Source organism: Cydia fagiglandana, chromosome 7 (assembly GCF_963556715.1).
Source record: "Cydia fagiglandana chromosome 7, ilCydFagi1.1, whole genome shotgun sequence".
NCBI lineage: Eukaryota > Metazoa > Arthropoda > Insecta > Lepidoptera > Tortricidae > Cydia > Cydia fagiglandana.
In genome coordinates, this window is record NC_085938.1 from 11839052 (window position 1) to 11858706 (window position 19655).

At 39.9% G+C, this 19655-nt stretch overlaps 1 protein-coding gene and 1 non-coding gene across 6 annotated transcripts in view; both read left to right on the forward strand.

The window, feature by feature from the left end:
- The window catches only part of LOC134665889 (protein qui-1), a 185462-nt gene that overhangs the window by 159179 nt on the left and 6628 nt on the right, over positions 1-19655 (forward strand). For all 5 annotated transcript variants that reach the window (XM_063522921.1, XM_063522922.1, XM_063522925.1 and 2 more), the window contains 5 exons: positions 15757-15928; positions 16136-16254; positions 16403-16663; positions 17355-17525; positions 19245-19439. In XM_063522921.1, coding sequence (XP_063378991.1) covers positions 15757-15928; positions 16136-16254; positions 16403-16663; positions 17355-17525; positions 19245-19439 — 918 coding nt within the window. The remainder of the gene's footprint in view (positions 1-15756; positions 15929-16135; positions 16255-16402; positions 16664-17354; positions 17526-19244; positions 19440-19655) is intronic.
- Trnak-cuu (transfer RNA lysine (anticodon CUU)) lies at positions 10858-10930 on the forward strand. Its single transcript has one exon. It is a non-coding gene; the product is annotated as a tRNA-Lys (tRNA).

A 19655-nucleotide genomic window follows, 5' to 3' on the forward strand; every position in this document is an offset into this window, starting at 1 on the left:
GCCCCGTAGTTATAATCTGGAATAATTTTTTTTAGGTATAATTGTATCCAAACAAACAGAATATGATGATGCCATGCTGTAAAAAAATATTTTACGTATACATAGTCGTATTTTTGAAACGTGTCGATTAAATAAGTTTTTCAAGTATGGCAGCACTTTATCCCCCTACTATAAGTATGGCAATTATAATAACGGTCACATTTTATCAAATACTTTCCAAAAAATTTAAATGCAATACTGGTACAAATCGTTTAGCAAAAAAAAATTAACTCCCTTGCGGCGGTATGGCGGCCATTTGGAACCGTCCGAAGAGTATGGCATGGTGATGTCCATGAATGGCTGCTCGACGATGATCACCTGTGCAAAAATTAGCTTGGCACAAATGGTTGAATTGTTTTTTTTTAATTAATGTGTTCGCCTCAGTATGGCGGGCTGTAAGTCACACCGGAGAAGTATGGCATTACGCTACCGCCTACTTCTTTTTTATAGACTATCGGAAAATACGAGGATTTTTGTGGAACAAATCGTTTGACACTCGTATTTTATCCGACACGTTCGACTAACGGCCACGCGATTGGGCCGCCGGTACCAGCGCTATGACCATCATTTTTCTTTCCTTCATTACGTACTTAGACACCTGACGAACCGCCATACTGGTACAAATGACCCAGTAAAATGTGTCACTATCTCCCGGTCTATAGGTTCTACGAGAATGATCGGTTTTTTATTTTAACTGTCATAGGCGGCCGTTCTTCCAAACCGTAGAGCATATTATATGTTAATATATTTATTTAGCCCGCTTATTGTACTAAAATATACTATATAGTACTAAAATACGATGCTCCGAATCGATCAAAGAACGAAGGAGAAAACAATAGAATTGAAACGTAACACGTTCACTGTCCCAATCTGACATGTAAACCTTATGGCTTTGTAATAGAGGCTAGCCGTGACCCCACGTGAGAAGCACGGGCAGTAAAGGTGTTAAGCATATCCAACTATGACTCCTCTCTTTATTTTGTTGGAGGAATGACGAATTTTGTTTTTACAACTTAGCAGAGAGGATAGAGTATACGGAGTTATATACAGTATGTATCAGAACGAAAGGCCAAGAAAGAGACCCATTAATGTTTAGGTCATACTGAGCAACTTTTACTATGGGACCAACCCCGAAACCCCGGAAAAAAATTTACTCTCCCATAGAAAATTTCAACATCAGACCAGCAAAATGTATAAAACTTCCAATTATTTTTCCGCGTTATCGGGGTTGGTCCCATAGTAAAAGTTGTCCAGTATGATCTAAACATTAATGGGTCTCTTTCTTGGCCTTTCGTCCTGATACATACTGTATATCTTTGAACTTATTGTTAATATAACCTAGCAGTAAACATCAAATGGCATTCGGCACAGGAGTAATCTAAGGAACGCCCCCTGCGGGTTCAAACCTACAACGTCCTGTTAGAAAGTCGTACATACGCTACATGTGACATACCTTCAAAAAACATATAAACTTATGCGAAATTAATATAAAACCACAAATTAATAATGGAAATGAAACCCAAAAAAAAAAGCTGTAATTTCTAGGTGCGTCCGACTGAGATTTGAACCCGCGGTCTCTGCTTTGAAAAGCAAACGCCTTAGTAACAAGACCACAACGTGCCTTGACAATTGGCTCTAAATTCGGCTTCAGTTAGCTTTCGCTATGTGTCACTCATTCGTTTTGATGATTCTATTCAATCAAAGAAATAGTTTGCAGTAAGTTGACTGACAGACCACTGTCAATGGTTGAAGGGCAAAACGTGAGATAGATGTATGTGATGACAAGACTGTACTGCTTTCGATGATTGTCAAAACGCTTTACCTGAAATCAGCATAGCTATTATTCATTCTATATACGACCATACATGTATGCTTTAAACGTCTATTTTTCCATATTGTTTAGATATATTTGACACGTTGACCGCTTAGATACCAGTGGTTTTTTGACAGCTAAGGTATCAATGATTTGTTGTAAGTGTAGAAATTAATGAATAGCGACTGTTAAGATATTTGTGACATGTTGAGCGCTCACAAGTAAATGCTACCATGACAGTCAACAACTTTTTGACAGTTTAAACGTTTACCTCTCTTTGAGCACCTGGAGTGTATAGCGACTTCTGCTGCTGACTGTACCTATCAGGTATAATAAATAATTCATATATTTTAATGTAAAAAAATATACTTCGTCACAGGCATGCCACGGATGATATCCACAACGGGGATAAATTAATAAATTACGAACACGACTTTTAGTAAAAATAGTTCTTAGTAGTTGTTTTAATACTGATTAATCTGACTGAAAAGACTACTACCTACAGGCTCAGGCTTTAATCAAATGGGTATATCAATTCAACCAACCCTTCAACTCTTCAGTGTGGGTAAAAGGGCCAACAATCAACCGCTGTAGGGCTGTATCGCGTATCTTGCTCCAACTTCTCCGGGCGAGGTAATTGAGGGTCTCTAAATTGCTTTAGCCCTTAGTTATTCTCGACTAGTGGAAATAAAATACAGCTGATTTGTTGTAAGTGGCTCTCGAGCTCTGCCTTATTGCATTAGTGGCAACGGCGTGCTAACTGCGCACGTTTACAGAGCTATCCATCTATTGGGTCCGTGTGAAGTTTTGCGTAGTTTTGTTTTTTGTTTTAGGGCATAGGCCTAATACGGGTACAATAAATTATAATAGTTAGTATTGAAACCTTTTTTATATAGACAATTATTTTAGACTAGCGACCGGCCCGGCTTCGCACGGATTACACAAAATCTTAACATATTATACACCTAAACCTTGATTAGTTAGTGAAATTATCGCGAACATATATCATATCATATCATATCATATTTATTCATCAACAATACAAGATTGTGTTTGAAATGCACATAAAATACAATTGCAATAAAATACACTAGAATAAACAACATTTGAAAATAATAATAACAATAATAGTAAGCACTATATAGTAACATATTTTAGCCATTATATATAGGACGACATTCAAAGCTTATACACTAACTAAACTAAATCAGTATCAAATAACTCATCCAAGCTATAAAAACAACCTCTTAATAAGTATTGCTTCAGTTTTTGCTTAAAGATAGTATACTTGGAAATATTTTTCAAATGCTGAGGCAGTTTATTAAATAACTTAACAGCCTGATGTCTCACACAGTGCTCCTCAATTTGTGAAGTAGGGCGAAAATGAATTTTCAAATTTTTAGTGCGTGTGAGAAAACGCAGTTCCTCTTCTTCATGCGTTTCAAATCTTTGCTTGTGTTTGACAAGGTCCGTAAGCAGTATATGTACATATAAGCAGGGCACGGTAAGTATACCAAGCTTAAGGAAAAATTGCCTACAAGAGACCCACGGTGGAATGCGAAATATGGTTCTTATTGCCCTTTTTTGAGCGGTTAGAGCTCTGTTCACGTTATATCTAAAACTGTTACCCCAGAACATAATGCTATACCGCAATTTTGATTCAATTAGAGCATGATATACTATTTTTAGTTGATCTACGCTAATTTCGTCTCTGAGGCTTCTCAAGGCGTAGCAGGCAGAATTAACTACGTTTTCAATAGCTTCCAGCTCCTGTACCCAGTTTAACTTTGAGTCGAGACGTATGCCAAGGAACTTAACATTTTCAACTATGTCTATAGTGGATCCGTTCATAATGATGTGAAATCTGTCAGTTTTTTTGGAGTTTTGGTTAAATAACATTATTTGGGTCTTGTCTGTGTTCAAGCAGAGATTATTAATTGTGAACCATTGCTGGAAGGTGTTTAAAGCAAAATTAACTATTTCATTTAGTTCTACTACGTGATCAGCATGTATAACGGCATTGGTGTCATCAGCGAACATTATTATATTGCAGTTCGGCACCACATTGGAAACATAATTGATGATATCATTTGTGAATATGTTAAATAGCATAGGGCCTAAAATTGACCCTTGCGGTACCCCTCTGCCAACCTTCAATAGATCAGACTTAGTTGATCTCTCACAGCCGCAATGTATATCTTTGATCTCTACATACTGATTTCTGTTTTGCAGATAATTGCGTAGTAGACCGTAAGCTTTGCCCCTAACTCCATAGAAGTCCAGTTTTTTCAGGAGTATATCATGGTCCACGGAGTCAAAGGCAGAACTTAGATCAAGGAATAAGCCAACAACTCTCTTTTTACAATGGATTTTCGAAATCACATCATCAATTAAGTAATTAATAGCATCTGTAGTGCCTATATTTTTTTGAAATCCAAATTGTCTGGGGCTTATTATATTATTCTCTTCAAGATGCCTAAGAAGACGAGTTTTAATGATTTTTTCAAAGACTTTTGAAAGTACTGGAAGAAGTGATATGGGTCTGTAGTTAATTGGGTCTGTCTTATTACCTTTCTTATATATAGGCACTACCTTGGCTAGTTTTAGCTGATCCGGAAACATATTCAGTTCATAGCATTGGTTAAAAAATTGAGCTAGTGGTTCCGAAAGTAAATCAATAGACTGTTTAAAAATTGTGATAGGCATCTCATCACACCCAGATGACTTTTTATTTTGCATCAATACTACGGTTTTTTCTACTTCAAAGGGTGAGACCGGCCACCAAGTCATATCCTGGTAATGAATATTATTGTACAGCTCTAGACAGTGTCTTGCCGCAGACAAATCACCCGTAGCCATAGTATTATTTTGATCAAAACGATTGGATAATATGTTAGCAACGTCTTGAGGTGCTTCTATAATTTTATTGTTAACCTTCAATACAATTTTTTTGCGGTTTATGCCATTCGATTTATTCCTACGCCTATTAACAACATCCCATATGCCTTTAGAAGATCCCTTAGCTTGAGTTATTTCAGCCTGAACCGCCAGTCTTTTTGCGTGCCGAACTATTTTCCTGAACAAATTAATATATTTATCTCGGTAAACTAAAATAGAATTATCACAAAATGATTTATTAACGTTACATAAGACTCTTTTCATTTTACTTGCTGTCTTTATACCTCGTGTAATCCAATTGAGTTTTTGTTCGTTTTTTATTTTTATTTTCTTTCTTTTTTTAATAAAACTTAGTTGGAACACTTCAGACAGTTTGTTCAGAAATCCACTTATACTAAAATCCCCCCAATAGATGTCGGCCAACCTACTTCTGAATAACTGAATACATTTCTCAGTTATATATCTCTTCTCTACTACTAACTCATTATTACTATTACTAAATATTTCAGTTTCTAATGACAGTTTGCAGAATATAGCAGCATGTCCATCTGCTAGGCCATTATGGTCAACGTCTGTTGCAATATCTATATTGGTAGGCATATTAGTTATAAAATTATCAACACAAGACTGCGAATTGTTACGTTTAAAAGTTATGTCATTAATAAGGTGTCGGAAATTGTAACATTTTAGGAGACTTAAGAAATCAGACCGCTGCTTTTTATCAATTAATAAATTAACATTAAAGTCACCACAAACAATTGCTTTTTTGTCAAAAAGGTGATCCAACAAGAGTTCCAATTGTTTGAGAAAAATTTCAAAGTTACTATCTTTAGGACATCTATAACAACAAAATATATGAATGTTAGTTCTAATATCCCTGATACCACAAATTTCAAATCCATCTGGCACATATAATTTCTTGCAAATTGCTAATTCTTCTGAATCTCTATTTACTGAGGCTGCAATAAGAGTTCCACCTCTTTTAATGGTGGGTCTTGTGTTGAAAGAAACTAGGTTATAGTTATGTAATTTAAAAGAAGGAGCAGCGTTTTTATTCAGAAAGTGCTCGCTAATACATACATAATCCATCGGTTTAGTCTGCTCATCAAGGTAAAGTTCAAGCTCATTTATTTTATTGGATATGCCACACACATTTTGGTGAAATATATTTAACATATCAATTTGCACTACATTATTGGACACGAAAAAAATCTGTAGTACTAGTGTCGTCCAGGCCCCAAAGGTGGTTATTTGTTACTACCCAATCAATGTTGTTATAGAGATTTTTTAATACATTATTCATACCAGTGTTATTTAACCTACCAGTGTTGGATGAGAACATATCAAGTGATACGTTTGCGTTAGAGTCGTATACAAAGAAACATTCATTATGATTAGGTAACTCATTGAGTAGCAAGTGATTAAAACATTCGACTCTGCTATTAAATATAGGCTTGCCACATATATAGGTCGGACATGCTATAACAAGATTAGTATACGTTATACATTTCGATTCTTCTGTTAGGTAGTTCACAAGTCCACGAATGTCACACGAATAATGAAAGTCCTCTTCTCCGATTAATACAATACAACAATCATTTCTTGACATGTCGCTAAGTAGAGTGTGAATGTCCTTAAACAACACACGTACACCTTCGCCGGGAATGATGTGATGACATATCGTAAAGTCTTCAAAATAATCATTGTTTGTTATAGTCTTGATAATATTGTTTTTATTGTTACTGCTTATTATTAACAATTTTTTTCGGTCAGTATCATGTTTATCAGAGCTTAGGCTTGTCATTGATTCTACATGTTTAGCCTCATTTTTGTCAGCTGGCAGCGTTATAGCACTTGGAAGGGCTTGACATTCAGAAATTAAATTTTCAGGCAAAGCAGTTGTTTCAGAAACACAATTTAGGGGAGCTTTGTTAAGTGTTTTAGGTTGCAACATTTGTTTTCCCTTTTTCTTTACCGGTTGCTACGGGTAGGCGGAGAGAATAAATAAAACTAGTTTTTTTTTTTTTTAAATAACGGACTAAATTTATTCTTCCGAATTTCCGCCGCAAGCACACGAATATGTCGTAGGGTAGGGTACGTTTTAGGCCGGTACTGATTTTGCTCCGAGGACAGTTCCACCACGCAAGTACTCCCCTGAAGCTGCCGGAGCCACTGCGGGTTGGGAGACGGACGAGCTGAGGGACGTCAGCTGGGGCCGCTCAGGAACTGCCGGCTGGTCTTCACGGCTACGGTCTTAGCCGTAACTAGGCTCCCCAAAGGGGATTTATTACACTGAATTTAGTGAATTAGTACTGAACGAGTACAAGAAAAAGAAAAAATCTAAAATTCGATTTTATAACTCGCCGGCTACGTCTAGAGTCGCTTGCGCGGAGACAAAGCGAACGTGCGCCGGCTTCGAAAGCTAGATCTGTCTGACCGGCAGCGCTGGCGAGTGGGCCGACGCGGGAGCAGGGCGCGGGGCGGGGAACGCCAACAGCCGGTTACTTCGAAACAAAGGAATGTTGCGCGAAGTACAGTGCGTCGCAGAAAAGAGGACACAAGTTGAGACTTGATACTAAGTATTTATATAATGTTAATGTATTTTAATTTTAGTGTATTTTAGGTAAGTGTTTTATTATTATTAAGGTATTTATGTTTTTATTAGGATATTAGTTATTTAATGATTTAATTTAACTATTGTAAATGTAACCAAGGTTATGTAACGTTTTTACGTTACAATACCCCGGCGCGTGGTCAAGGATTTTAGGTCATCTAAATGAAATAAAATCCGCAGAACTAAGCACTTGTTAAAACACTTCCATAAATCTTCATTCATACCTCACGCTTGCATAAAATACATTAGTAACTATTTGACAATCAAGAATAAGATTACTAACGCATAATTACAGAAAAAAAATGAGGTAACCTGTTACACGAACTTGAAACCCTACATGTGCTTTTGCTTAAAGGTGGTAGTACGCATTAAGCTAAATTAAATCAATAACTTCCCATATAACTAATTATATGACTATATATGACTAACGAAAGTAAAAACCAACACAACTCACACAACTCGTTTGATTGAGTTCTCGGTTGTGGCTTTATTTAGCTTAGTTTTAATTTAGTTTAATTTAGAGTTAATTTATTAATTTAGTTTAGTTTTTAAATCTTTAATTTATAGTTAGTTTTAATGATATTGTTAAGTATTAGTTTTTAATCGGAAATAAAAAATATTACTATTTGTTAAGTAAAAAACGTACTATTTATTGAGACCTACTAATTTGAGGTCCTTTATATGCCAGGTACCTAAATCCTTACCTGACAAATCTTGCAAGACATATACTAACGGAGACTTCTTGGCGACAATTTTAGCTCTGATAAATTTTGGGGCCAATTTCTTCGTAAACTGTTTACCCTTATCACTTAAGAAGTAAGCGCGCTTCATTACAATGTCACCAACGTTAAATTCAGCAGGCTTACGTCTGGTATTATAATGAGACGTGTTCTTGACGTGAGCGTGCCACAGCCTACGTTGTACATCGTCAAACAAAGAGGACATAACACTTAAATTCTCTGCATAAATGTCACGCGGTAAGAACAACACTTCATCTCCGAGGTCGTTATCTGTATAGTGTGTTCCACATGCTACTAACTCGCGACCAAACACTAAAAATGCAGGGGTTCTATTAGTTACCTCATTTACAGAGCTATTTATGGCGAACTGAATCCGTGGAATAAACACGTCCCAGGACCTATGGTCATCCTCAACAAAGGTGGAAATACACGTAATAATTGTGCGGTTGTAGCGTTCCACTAGATTTACTTGCGGTGTGTATCTAGGACTATAAAACACGTTTGGGACATTAAAAGACTTAAAGAAATTGTCCATTACTTTCCCTGTAAATTGCGTGCCATTGTCCATTAACACCGTCTGTGGAACACCATGCACAAGAAATACCGACTCTTCTAAAATTTTAACTATTATATCCGCTGTAGCCTGTTTAATCGGAAAAATTAAACAATATTTGGAGAAGCAACATGTAACGACTAATATATAGTTGTTCCTTCCCCTAGTTGTTGGCAATGGACCCATCAAATCAATTGAAAGCATCTGAAACGGACGTGAGCATTGTTTCGGCCTCCCCATTTCCCCTAAGGTTTGATGGTTCTGAGCCTTATACGATAAACACTTATCGCACGTTCCGATGAATTTGACGACATCCTGATACATGCCTGGCCAGTAATAGCGTAAAGCAAGTCTACGGTATGTCTTGAATATGCCCATATGTCCTGCAGTAGGCTCTGAGTGATTTTCATGAATTGCCTTTTCGCGTAACTCTGCAGGAACGACCAATTTCCAAGCAAACTCGGAAGTAAGTTCATGCTTGTTCCTAGACAAACGGTACAAGGAATCATCTTTAATGAGATAATTGGGAAAATCTACGGGATTATGCAAACAACCATTAAAAATATTAGTGTACCAATTATCTTGTGACCCTAAATGAACGTTTGTGGTGTTAATCGCACTAACCGAAATTCGAGACAAAGCATCTGGAATGACATTATCAACGCCCCGTCGGTGTTTAAGAATGAAGTTAAACCCAGATAAACGTATACCCCAACGAGCCAATCTACCGGTTGGGTTGCTTATGGACAAGAACCACTTAAGAGCGCTATGATCCGTGTATACTGTGAAAGTCTGACCGTTTTCTATGTAACAACGCCAATATTCTAACGCCGTCACGACAGCCAGTGCCTCGCGTTCGGTGATACTATAATTTTTCTCTGCTGGTGACAAGCTCTTGGACATATACGCGATCGGGTGCTCCTTGCCGTCAATGGTTTGTGTTAGCATGCCACCGATCCCGTAATTGCTGGCATCAGTGTGTACCTCGAAAGGTTTAGAATAATCGGGACAACAGAGAACCGGAGAAGACACAAGACACTCCTTGAGTTCTTGGAACGCAGACTCTGCCTCCGAAGTCCATTTAAATGGAGGTGTGCCTTTCCTCGTGGAAGTCAATTTATTTAGAGGCCCAGCGATAGTACTGAATTTAGGGACAAACCGACGGTACCAAGTAGCGGTTCCAAGAAATCGCTTGAGGTCTTTGCTGCAAGTAGGAGTCGGAAAATTTAAGATAGCCTCGACCTTGGCAGGATCTGTATGCAGACCAGAACCGTCAACTACATATCCGAGATACTTAAGCTGGTTTCTGAAAAATTGACACTTGTCTAAATTTACAGTAAGGTTGGCTTGCTTCAATTTGTCCAGGACTCGTAAAAGTAAAGAAACGTGACTATTAAAATCCTGCGAGACGATGATAATGTCGTCAAGGTACGCAAAAACCTTGAGCCCGAACTCGGAAAACAACATGTCTACCAACCTTTGTTGAGTCGCAGGAGCATTGGTTAAGCCAAAGGCAGTTCGCTTAAAGTGGAAAGTGCCCCTGCTCGGAACGTAAAATGCGGTCTTATTCCTATCCTCCTCAGCGATTTTAATTTGCCAGAAGGCTTTGGATAAGTCGATGCTGGAAAGATAGCGAGCATCTCTAAGGTTATCCAAAATCTCGGCGATATACGGTAAGTTGTACGCGTCACGTTTTGTCACGGAGTTCAGCTTACGGCTATCTAGACAAAATCGGGGTTTGCCATCCTTCTTATCTACAATTAGGACCGGTGATGACCATGCACTCTCGCAGGGCTCGATTACGTCGAGTGAAAGCATTTCATCCACCTGTTCTACTAATATACGCTGCTTCTCGGGAGAAAGACGATAGTAGCGTTGGCGAATAGGACCCGAGTCCCCAGTGTCTATACGATGCGTAATCACGTCAGTAACACCGAGTCCCTTGCGTTGAAAAGAAATGTCCTCAAACTGCCTAACAACATTGTCAGCTACCTGCTTCTGAGATTCATCCAATCTATCATATCCCTGAATGAAGGAACCCTGCTTCGGTGAAATGATAGTATTGTCAGACTTAGTATCGTCTGTAACAATGCTGCTAAGGTATTTTGGCAAAATCTGAAAGGCACGCCAGAAGTCATCTCCCAAAATAAGATTGTTTACAACGCTTGGCACAACAAAAGCTTTTAAAATGTGTAATTTAACCCGGCTAGCTCAGTCGGTAGAGCATGAGACTCTTAATCTCAGGGTCGTGGGTTCGGGCCCCACGTTGGGCGCCAGTGCTACGGGTAGGCGGAGAGAATAAATAAAACTAGTTTTTTTTTTTTTTAAATAACGGACTAAATTTATTCTTCCGAATTTCCGCCGCAAGCACACGAATATGTCGTAGGGTAGGGTACGTTTTAGGCCGGTACTGATTTTGCTCCGAGGACAGTTCCACCACGCAAGTACTCCCCTGAAGCTGCCGGAGCCACTGCGGGTTGGGAGACGGACGAGCTGAGGGACGTCAGCTGGGGCCGCTCAGGAACTGCCGGCTGGTCTTCACGGCTACGGTCTTAGCCGTAACTAGGCTCCCCAAAGGGGATTTATTACACTGAATTTAGTGAATTAGTACTGAGCGAGTACAAGAAAAAGAAAAAATCTAAAATTCGATTTTATAACTCGCCGGCTACGTCTAGAGTCGCTTGCGCGGAGACAAAGCGAACGTGCGCCGGCTTCGAAAGCTAGATCTGTCTGACCGGCAGCGCTGGCGAGTGGGCCGACGCGGGAGCAGGGCGCGGGGCGGGGAACGCCAACAGCCGGTTACTTCGAAACAAAGGAATGTTGCGCGAAGTACAGTGCGTCGCAGAAAAGAGGACACAAGTTGAGACTTGATACTAAGTATTTATATAATGTTAATGTATTTTAATTTTAGTGTATTTTAGGTAAGTGTTTTATTATTATTAAGGTATTTATGTTTTTATTAGGATATTAGTTATTTAATGATTTAATTTAACTATTGTAAATGTAACCAAGGTTATGTAACGTTTTTACGTTACAAGGTGTACCTATAGGTCTAACATCACTTTTTTTACGTGTTTCTGATATTATATCTTTCAACTCGAAGTTTTCGTTGAGTAACTTTTGAATTTCGTTGTCCGCGCTTAAGAGTTGATTTTTTAGTTGTCTTATTTGTTTCCTAAGATCCTCCACCACAGCATTCTGCACATGTGAGTCAAGGTTTGGAAAACTGTTTATGCTGGCCTCGCGAGAAGAAACTTCCTGATCTTGTCCAACTGCAATCCTTGAGACATCAGGACGGCTATTGTTTAGTGTAATATGATCATTTTTGATTGAGCACTCGAATGAATCTTCTTGGGAGAGAGAATCAAAAGAGTTTTGCACTGGAATGTTATATTTTCTTACCGTGATCATGTCAGGTGTAGATGTCGTAGCTGGTTTATTTGGAGTTATTGTTGTATCTGCTTGAGAAATAATTGTGTCTCCTAATTCACTGGGTGATGTACTATTCACGGGTGAGCTGGTTAAAGTCGAGTCGTCCTCACTGGGCTTTTGTTTTTTAATAGTTTTGTTATTTGTTGGTGGGTATACTGGGCGCGGTAATTTAGATGTTCCAGGTTTGGGAGTACTGGATTTTATTTTTTGAGACTGTTCGCAACAACTGCGGCACTTCCAGCTTTTCTTATTCTCGATTGTCATTAATGCATATCGTTTACTGCCTACTCCAGTGCGTTCCAGGCATTCTATGCAGTATCTAAGACTACAGGTGGCACAATCAAGAGAACGCCTACTCGAGATTCTTGAATCACATTTGTCACATTTTCCCGGATTACCCATTTTGGATCGAATCAAAAATGTTGTATTTATTTCTTATTACTAGCACCCTCTATAGGTGTGACTATATATCGATTTTACCGTTATGAGGTTAGTGCCCTCTAGTATTGAGTAGCTCTCTTGTATCAGAATTATATTAGCGCCCTGCGGGATCGAAGTTGACTCAGCAGCGCCATCTTGGCTACTCCTAAATTAACTATAGAAAAAATATGTCAATTATACTTAAATTGAAATCAGCGCCCTCTAGTAGCAGGTAGTTTTTATGATCAGGATCATTAATATCTTGGGGACATCTGCAGCTAAATCTTGACGTTTGAAATCAGCGCCCTCTATTGGCAAGTAGTCTAATGAAAAATAGCGGGAAATATTGTTTGCGAAAGTTGAGTTGGCGTGGGTTCTGGCGGCAGTTGGAAATTCAAATTATTGTTTAGATTCTTCACCAGGTTATTTAATGCAAACTTTCTTTAAAAAAAACCACTTAGGTCCTGTATTGTCACGTCACTTCAAAATACACTGCTTTTAAATTGGACGTGTGGGTTGTTTATTTAGTTACACTTATTCACAAAGTTTTGGCTATAGGTCAATGACCTTAGTAGGTATAACGTCTTTTCGGTGGCAGTTATTATATTTACATTAATTCTGAGTGTAAATCCTCGTTTGTGGAAGTACGTAAACACTGTTTTTGATCGACTTATTACGTAAAGTTTTAAGCGGCAACTTTAAGTTCAATATTTTCAAAATATGTTTGCTAGGTACTTAATTCACTTTATTGATGATGTCAATATTGTCAAAACACATAAATTATAATTACACTGCACTTATAAACAATCCTGATCACCTATATGTTATTTATTTACAATATCTACAAAGTTTTGGCTAAAGGTCATTGACCGTACTAGGTAGCGTCCTTTCGGCGGCTATTATGTAATTTGAATTTTCTCGATATTTACACTAATTGTGAGCAAGACCCTTTGTTTATATACGTATGTAGACACTGTTTTTAATCACTGTAATGAGATAGGTGGAATAATATTATAGTTATTACGTAAAAAGTCACAAATTAAGAGCTTCAAGTACGGGTACACTATTTGAACTCGCAGCGTCGTTATATCACTATTGTTTTTTTAGATAACATTTACTGTTATCAATTACACTTTAGTCTATCATCTAAAACACTTTTTTTCACTTAAATGTAACTTATACTATTTTTAGGAATTAAATAAACGCGGGGTTAATAACCCGCGGCGACTGCAGCGCCACTACTACATACATACACATAAACAGACGGCGGGGACTTTGTTTTATAAGGTGTAGTGATATATGATGTAATTAATATTCAGTAAGCTTAGTACGATTACCCCCGACAGTATCTCGTGCGCAAGACTATTGTATTGTATTGTAGCTCGGGCGATTTTCCGCAACTCGACGTCTTGCGCCTATTTTGCGTGATAGGGGGTGGGCTAGTCTTGCCAGCCCAGCTCCTCGAGGAATCCTATCAAACCTTTGATGTTGAGTAGGACCTCGGGGAGGTCACTCGGGGATCCGAGATGTTTTGCCCTGTATGGGGCCAATCCGCTGCATTCCAACACCACGTGAGAGGCTGTTTCTTCTTCCTCCATGCATCCACGGCATAGGGGACTGTCTGTGACACCTGTTATAAAAAGATGTTTGTTAAAAAGTCCATGACCTGTTATGACACTGGTTACCATACTCAGTCGAACCTTTCCTAGTTGAAGGAGCGCCCTTGTGAGCTTACCGTTCATGCTAGGCATGGCCTGCTTGGCCTGTCTGCATCCAGTTTGGTTTAGCCAGTGTTCTGTGTGTAGTTTCCCTGTACGTGCCAGCAGCATTGAGCGTACCTTACTAAACGGTATCGGGAGGATCGGTTCCGAGCCTATCGCCCCCGCACCCGATCCTTGTCTGGCGAGCTCGTCCGCGGCGTCGTTACCTCGGGATCCACTGTGTCCTTTGATCCATTGTAAGGTGATCTTATTGTTCTGACATACCTCCATTAGTCGTTCGTGGCATTCGTGTATAAGTTTGGATGTGACTATATGGCTTTTTAGGGCCATTAAGACTGCTCTGCTGTCGGAGAGTATGCGGATGGAGGATCCTACTACCTTCCTTGCAGTGATGGCAGCCGCCGCGTTAATGATGCCCATGCACTCAGCCTGGAATACCGAGTTATGGGCTCCTAGCGGAGTGGTGATTGACATGTTCAGGTCTTCTGAAAAGGTTCCAGAGCCTGATCCGCTGTCTGTTTTGGACCCATCAGTGAAGATTCTCAGCTCCCGGGGATTGAGTCCTTCGTAGTTGTCGTCCTCAAATAATTGTATTTTGTACCTTTTGTCAAAGATGGCTTGTTTGTGAATTCGATCCGTGCCCGCCATGAGCACTGGAAATTCGCTGTATACTTTTTCCAGGCATGCTGTGTGAAGAGCTCCTGTGGTGTTAGACCATATATTGAGGGTTCGTAACCTTACCGCTGAGAGACTGGCCTCTTGTTGTATGTGTAGGTGCAGCGGTGAAAGGTTTAGCATGACCTCCATGGCTGCAGTCGGAGTGGACCTCGTGCAGCCAGTGGTGGCCGCGCATGCGAGCCTCTGGAGTCTTTGTAGCTTGTCTCGTACGTTGCCTAGGTTTGTTCTTGGCCACCAAACCAGAGCACCGTAGCAGAGTAGGGGGCGGATTATAGTCTTATAGAGCCAAAGGGTAATTTTCGGGTTGAGTCCCCACCTCTTACCAATCATCCTTCTGCACTGCCAGAAGACTACTCCCGCCTTGTCAAATTATTCATACAGTAAAAAAAACCGGGCAAGTGCGAGTCGGACTCGCGCACGAAGGGTTCCGTACCATAATGCAAAAAAAAAAACGAAAAAAAAAGCAAAAAAAAAACGGTCACCCATCCAAGTACTGACCACTCCCGACGTTGCTTAACTTTGGTCAAAAATCACGTTTGTTGTATGGGAGCCCCATTTAAATCTTTATTTTATTCTGTTTTTAGTATTTTTTGTTATAGCGGCAACAGAAATACATCATCTGTGAAAATTTCAACTGTCTAGCTATCACGGTTCGTGAGATACAGCCTGGTGACAGACGGACGGACGGACGGACGGACAGACGGACGGACAGCGAAGTCTTAGTAATAGGGTCCCGTTTTACCCTTTGGGTACGGAACCCTAAAAAAGACCGGTAGTCTACTTATCTTGCGCATGAAATGCTGTGTTAAATCTACTGTGATCTTATATTCATTCCTTTCCCGAAACAGTTAAAGTGTTTCTGCGTGGCGCATGACTCGTCGCGCGCGGCGGTGGGCTGCTCGGACCAGCGCATCTACGTGTACAGTTTACACACGGCGCAACTCCTGCGCACGATCGCCGTAGCCCATGATCTGTCAGCGCTGGCGGTTGCGGACAGGGATCACTTCCTATTGGCTGCTGGTGAGACATGACGACAATCCGGCTAACCAAAATGCTATATTTACACTGCAGAATTCGATCATCTTAATAAACTACTCTCTTATGTGGATAATATCATGATAACAATCAATGTGAAAGACGATATTATTAATATGTACTTTGCCTACTAATGTTTTTTTATCGCTTTACAGAACTCCCAACACAATTAATACCTGTTTTATTTTGCAGGTGGAAACAGAGTGACAATATACTCATTTCACACAGAAGACAATTTAACAAATTTTCGGCCGACGAAACAACTAAAACGACGACAGACGAAATCAAAAACTAACATCAGCTTATTACAAGTAAGTTTTATATATTGCACTTTAAACAAATATCACTCAACACAGATGTGCATGAGTTGAGAAGCTTGTTTTGACTAGATCATTGACTACTAAAATCGTGTTTACACGTTAAGTGAAACTTCTGTACTCGACAACTTTACCTTACCAGGCAGAACAGAGTGAGTTGATACCGATCAGCTGCCTGGAAGTGTCCCGAGACGGTCAGCTGGCAGCGAGCGGGTGCGCGCGGGGCCTCGTGCGCGTCTGGCAGCTCTCCACCCACCGGCTGCAGGCCACGCTCAACGGCCACATGGGCCACGTGACCTGTGTCACGTTCTCGCTCAACAACCTGCTGGTGCTGAGCGGCTCTGAGGACAGGACGGTAGTCGTTTGGCAGCTGGCGGACAACTCCCCTACGTTGACCTATAAGGTACTATTTTTATAATTCTTTCTGCGAAGTAAACTGAAAATCGTAATTCAAAACCAAAAAAACTTAAGGCAATGTTGCCACTACAATACATTGTTTTTTTTTAAATATTATAGGATATTTTACGCAAATTGACTAAGCCCCACGGTGAGCTCAAGAAAGCTTGTGTTGTGGGTACTCAGTATATTGTAAATTCCGTTTTTATAAATAAACATGCTAAGATTATTTATTTATTGGTAATTTTACTCCTACGATTTTAAAAAGTACTTTTATTTACTAATTTTTACAAAAGTACAAGACGAGCCAGTAAAAAGTGGCAACATTGTCTTACTTTTTTTGGTCTTGAACTACGATTTTCAGTATAGTTAATAATTTTTCCCTTTTAGCTCGAAATCGTTATCAACTTGTGTGATGAAAAATTTAAACTTCCAAATAGCTGATTTGGAGCGGCATACTTACATATTAATTCACATTTAATCGTAATTTGATCCCTTATAACATATCTCTTCTTCTTCTTATGCATACGAGACCTATAAAAGGTACATAAGTTTCAAAATTTTATGTACTTATTAGTACGGTAGGTACAACGTAGTGATCTAATTCTCTTTGATAGGTACTAAAACTTTAGACTGAATCGGAAATTTATTTCAGACGCGAAAATCCACAAAAAATACATTTAAAATGTATTTCGTAGGGTCACTCAGCCGCTCTGCAGTCCTTGCTGATGATGTCGGACAACCGGCGCGCGATGTCCGGCGACCGGGCCCGGAATGTGCACGTGTGGCTAGTTGATTCCGGCATCGTTCTACATTCCACCACCGGACCCTCGGCGAGTCTTGAGGTCACTCTCAATATGAAGTTTGCTGTAAGTATTGACAGGCGTGGGTCACTCCACGATTTCGTCGCTTTGCAACAGGTATCTACAAGTACATCCGTCCCACACCAATTTTGGTGGCTAGCCATAAGCCGCGCGTGGCGCTGTCGCCTAGCGGTCATATCTGTCCTAATCGTAACACACGCGTTTTGTTAGAGAGTGAATCTTCTGTACCTAGTACTATTATTTGTGACGTCCCACGGGTAAAGGTACCTTATCGCGGTTGGCGATTATTAACGCTATTATTAACGCCGCTCGAATATTATTGCGACGTTATGTGCCGTAAGTGTCAGCCGCCATAAGGTACCTTTTACCGTTGAACGTCACATTTATTCTGTGGTATTAATTATTGTTCGACGGTGTTGTTGTCCGTTCTGGTCTAGTGAGTAGTGCCTGCATATATATGAAGCCATTGATACCGAGTACGAATCCCGGTAAAGACATTCATGAGTCATGGGTGTTTTCTACGTATAATAGGTATATCATATTTAACGTTGTCTGAGTACCTTCGACACAAGCCATCTTGAGCTCACTGTGGGGCTTAGTGAATTTGTATAAGAATGTCTTATAATATTTATTTATGTACTGTTATTATTTACTACATTTAAAAGGCCTTTCATTTCTAATAGTGTAACCACTAAGTAAATAAATTGGTAATCTTCAAAATACTTCAACCGCAATCCTCGTGAACCCTTTCACTATATGTATTAGTACGGTACGAAACAACATTATTTTAGATGGATTAGAAAGTAATAACGCCGATTAGCCGACCCATAAGTGGGAAACTAAATCAAAACTTTCATTGGCAAACACGTAATACCACTTAACCAGCAAAATGTTGCCCAGAAGTTTTGTCATTGAATCCAACTTGGCTTTTAAAACTTTTGACTTGTCGTTTTTGTGATTGATGCCAAACATGACCACCGATAGTTCTTAGTTGGTTCTCAAGATGTCGAAAGTAATTGTAAAAGGTGTGCCATTTGCAGACTCCGAGCTCATCTTTAAATGTAACTATTTTGGTAGCTTGTAGACCTACCTACTACATATATATTCAGTTTTTTTCCTAATGGTACGAAGGTTCCCGGTGGTAGAGTGAAGGTAGAGTGTTCCAACATGCTTCTTCACGCTTCTCGTTTTTTTTTAATCTAGATAACGGCACTATTTTGAAAAAAATCTCGTATCTCACACTGCTAGTCAAAGTTCAAAGGCAGTAACAGCACATACATATATAGGTAGTACATTTTTCTTTTGATTGACAGAACAAAATAAAGATACGCGTTTTTTCAAAGTAGTGCCGATATTTTGTATTGTCTTTCCTAGGAACGAAAAGTTATATACCTATCTTCTTCTTCCTCCTCGCGTTATCCCGGCATTTTGCCACGGCTCATCCTGGGGTCCGCTTGACAAACTAATCCCAAGAATTGGCGTATGCACTAGCTTTTACGAAAGCGACTGCCATCTGACCCTCCAACCCAGAGGGCAAACTAGGCCTTATTGGGATTAGTCCGGTTTCCTCACGATGTTTAACTTCACCGAAAAGCGACTGGTAAATATCAAATGATATTTCTTACATAAGTTCCGAAAAACTCATTGATACGAGGCGGGCTCCAGATTGAAACTCGCACGCTCTTACCGCTAGGCGACCAGCGCTCTCCGCGAAAAGTTATGCACCTATGTTTTAGGAATACACAAACATCTTTTCCTAACCAGGTGCTGTCGGATGGTGATAACTCAGTCCGCATTTGGGCGCTGACGGGCGGTGAGGGCAGCGACGAACGGCGCACAGTCTCCCACGCTGAGCGGGTCACATGCTTCGCGGTCACCGCGGACCTGCAACACGTTGTTACCGGCTCCATGGATATGTCGCTTAAAGTGTGGAAGCTGGATGGCGGGAAACTCTCCCAGGTTGGTTTATTTGAGTCTTGCCAGCGTGCTGTTTGGCGATTACAATTCGTTCTGCATCTGGATGGCGGATTTGCAACACGTCGTCACCTGCTCCATGGATATGTCGCTTAAAGTGTGGAAGCTGGATGGCGGGAAACTGTCCCAGGTTGGTTTGTTTGGGTATTGCCAGCGTGCGGTTTGGCGATTACAATCCGTTCTGCATCTGGATGGCGGATT